Here is a 3,083-nt window from a genome sequence, read left to right as displayed (position 1 = left end):
ATTTCTCCTCTCATTTACTTGGAAACATTCTTGATTGTAGTCTAGACTGAGATGGTATGCATGAGATCCAAGAAACATTTCAATTCAGCATGCCAGTATTTCTTTGGATTACTAATTCTTTACATTCATTTTGACCAGAGAAATTGCTTTGGCAATTTACTAAAGAAAATCAACCCCAGTTGCAGAATGTCCTTCTGGGCTCTGACCATCAAAATCATTTTCTTGTCACAAACTACAACTGGAATTCTAGGAAATTTTTCTCTTCTTTACTACTACATAGTCCATTATGGAAAAGGCACAATAAAGGCCACAGAGTTAATTCTCATGCACCTAATGGCAGCCAATGCCTTGACCATTCTCTCTGCAGGAGTGCCCCACACAATAGCAGCTTTTGGTTTGAAGCACTTTTTAAATGATTTTGGATGCAGATTACTTTTGTACATTCAAAGAGTTGGCCGCAGTGTGTCCATTGGCACCACCTGCCTCTTGAGTGTCTTTCAGGCCATGACCATCAGTCACACACAATTCTGTTGTAAGGATCTGAAAGTCAAAGCTTCAAAGTACATTGGCTTCTCTGTTGCCCTCCTCTGGATCTTTTACATGTTGATAAATTTCATTTACTTTGTGTACCTGTTTCTCAAGAGGAATGATAAAAATACGACAAGAAAACGGGATTTTGGATACTGCTCCATTGCAGGGCGCGATGAAATCAGTGACTCATTCTATGCAGCATTGGGGGTGTTCCCTGAAATCTGCTTTTCTTTGCTTATGGCCTGGTCCAGTGGCTCCATGATTGTTATTCTATACACACACAAGAAGAGGGTTCAACATATCCTTAGCACCCATGGTTCCAGAAGAACCTCCCCTGAGTCCAGAGCCATCCAGAACATCCTGGTCCTGGTATTTATCTTTCTGGCTTTTTACACTCTCTCCTCTATCTTACAAGGCTGCATAGCTCTTTTGTATAATCACAGTTGGTGGCTGGTGAACATCACTCGCCTTACTGCTTTGTGTTTTCCCTCTTTTGCACCCTTGGTTCTTATGAATCATTACTGCAGACTACCTAGACTCAGTTTTGTCAGAGTAAGGAATATAAATCACTGATTTTTATTTTGAGTACCCATCACTATCACAATATTAGTGGATGAATTTTGGGAAGTAGTTGCTTACCATTTAACTATTAACCAAAATGGTGCCTCTGGGTGTTTTGTCTGCCGGTTAAATTAAATGCCTATCTGTGCTCATCTCATTGTATGAGTTATATATTACTCCTCAACTTCCAACTCCCAGGCTTCTCTTTGTCTGGCTGATATACAAAGAATCCAGCAAAACAGCTCTCAATATAGCTGCCTTTTTGTGTCTTTCATTTTGCCAGGGCATCCTGGCAAACCCTTGTTTCACAGGGTTCTTGTGCTTTCTAAAGTCTAAGGGCAAGGAAAACTGAAACTATGACTAGCAACTGAGTTGTGTTCAAGTGACTGTTGCTCATTCACAGGTATTCAAGCCTGCTCCAGTACTAGAAAATATCTTCAGGTAAATTTTCCCAAATACCCCAATTTCAGCTGTACTAGAGATAATGAGTTTGGTTTACTCTGAAGCTTGTTGCAACAGTCCTCAACACAGTCTCAAAAAAGACCCTCTTCCTTACCACACAGTGAAAAAGAATAATGAATATCTTCCATTTCATACAGAAACAGATGGAAATGACTGATGGTTTTGATGTTATCTTGACAGTTTGCCAATATGTTTTTTGAAATCTCATATCTATGTTCATAGTGGAGATTTTTTCTGTCAATTTCATTCGTTGTTGCTGTGATGTGAGCAGATTTGTCACTGTTGTAATGCTGTTTTCATCAAAAGAGTATGGATACCTATTAATAGATCATTGTGGAAATTAGCTTTTTGATACCTTAAAAAACTAAAAATAGGACTACAAAATGATGCAACTCTTCCACTCCTGGGCATATACACCCAGAGAGCTCCATATTCTTCCATAGAGATATTCGTATATCCATGTTTATTTCTGCTATGTTTACTATAGCATGGAAATGGAGCCTAGCTATATGCACATAAACAGATAAATCCATGATATAATCTGAGTTCATGTACAAATTGGATAATTCACATATAGTGAAAGATGAAATCATAGAACATATAGGACAACTGATATATCTTTACTGTAAGATAGTAAACGTGGCCACAGTATCTCATGTTGAAAAAAATCACATGTTCTTATTCATATGCAAATCATATTGTATAACGTGCAAATGTGCACATGTAAATTGTTAACTATAAATGCCATATAACATTTAGAAAGGAGAGCATGAAACTGGGTGGTGGGGTCATGCCCTTAATCCCCAAATTTGGGAGGTGCAGCAGATAGATCTATGTGACTTGGAGGCTAGCCTGGTCTGCATAATGTAGGCTAGGTCAGGTTCCAAAGCTACACAGAGAAACTCTGTCTCAAAAATTTAAAAATCTGGGACAGCATGAAAGGAAATGTTAGGCAATGGACAGACAAGGGCATCCATTGGTTCTAAAGGATGATATCAAGAAAATTATTTTTCTACTTTCAACTCTGTCAGTTTTTCATCGTGTGATAGATAAGGACATGAATATATTTATATGTTGCAATGACAGTATAGCTAGGATAACTGTATTGAAGTAAATTGAAATATAATGAATTTGGGCCTGGGCAAGTGTTCCTTTGAGTCTCTATTTCATTGTAGCTCTTTAAAGATTTTTTTGTGTTCATTAAAATAAATATATTTTAGTTTAAAATGAAGTGGCTTCACAATTCATCCCATGATATAGAATAGCTAAACTATGGCCGGCTGACAATGCAGGGCATCACACAGAGGGACTCAAAGACGGATATCATTTGATTATGTTATTATATCTTTCTTTTTTCCTTTTATTGAAAATAATTATTTTGTTACACAACATCTCCTGGTTAAAATTTCTCCTCACTCTACTCCCCACAGTTTCTCTCCACCTCCCTTTCCATGCTCACACACTTTTCCCCCTGTCATGAAAGAATAGGTTTCTGAGATATAACAACAATTCATAACAATATAAAAGAT

General features: G+C 37.5%; 1 protein-coding gene across 1 annotated transcript; it reads left to right on the top strand.

Annotated features, from left to right (window-relative positions):
* The first annotated feature begins 186 nt into the window (after positions 1-186).
* LOC100773069 (vomeronasal type-1 receptor 4-like) lies at positions 187-1,104 on the top strand. Its single transcript, XM_027434279.1, has one exon. The coding sequence runs from the start codon at positions 187-189 to the stop codon at positions 1,102-1,104; it is 918 nt and encodes a 305-aa protein (XP_027290080.1).
* Positions 1,105-3,083: the final 1,979 nt, after the last annotated feature.

This window comes from Cricetulus griseus, unplaced genomic scaffold (genome assembly GCF_003668045.3).
Source record: "Cricetulus griseus strain 17A/GY unplaced genomic scaffold, alternate assembly CriGri-PICRH-1.0 unplaced_scaffold_11, whole genome shotgun sequence".
In the NCBI taxonomy this organism is placed as follows: Eukaryota; Metazoa; Chordata; class Mammalia; order Rodentia; family Cricetidae; genus Cricetulus; species Cricetulus griseus.
The sequence above is the reverse complement of the archived record's forward strand: the minus strand, read 5'-3'. Positions and strand labels throughout refer to the sequence as shown.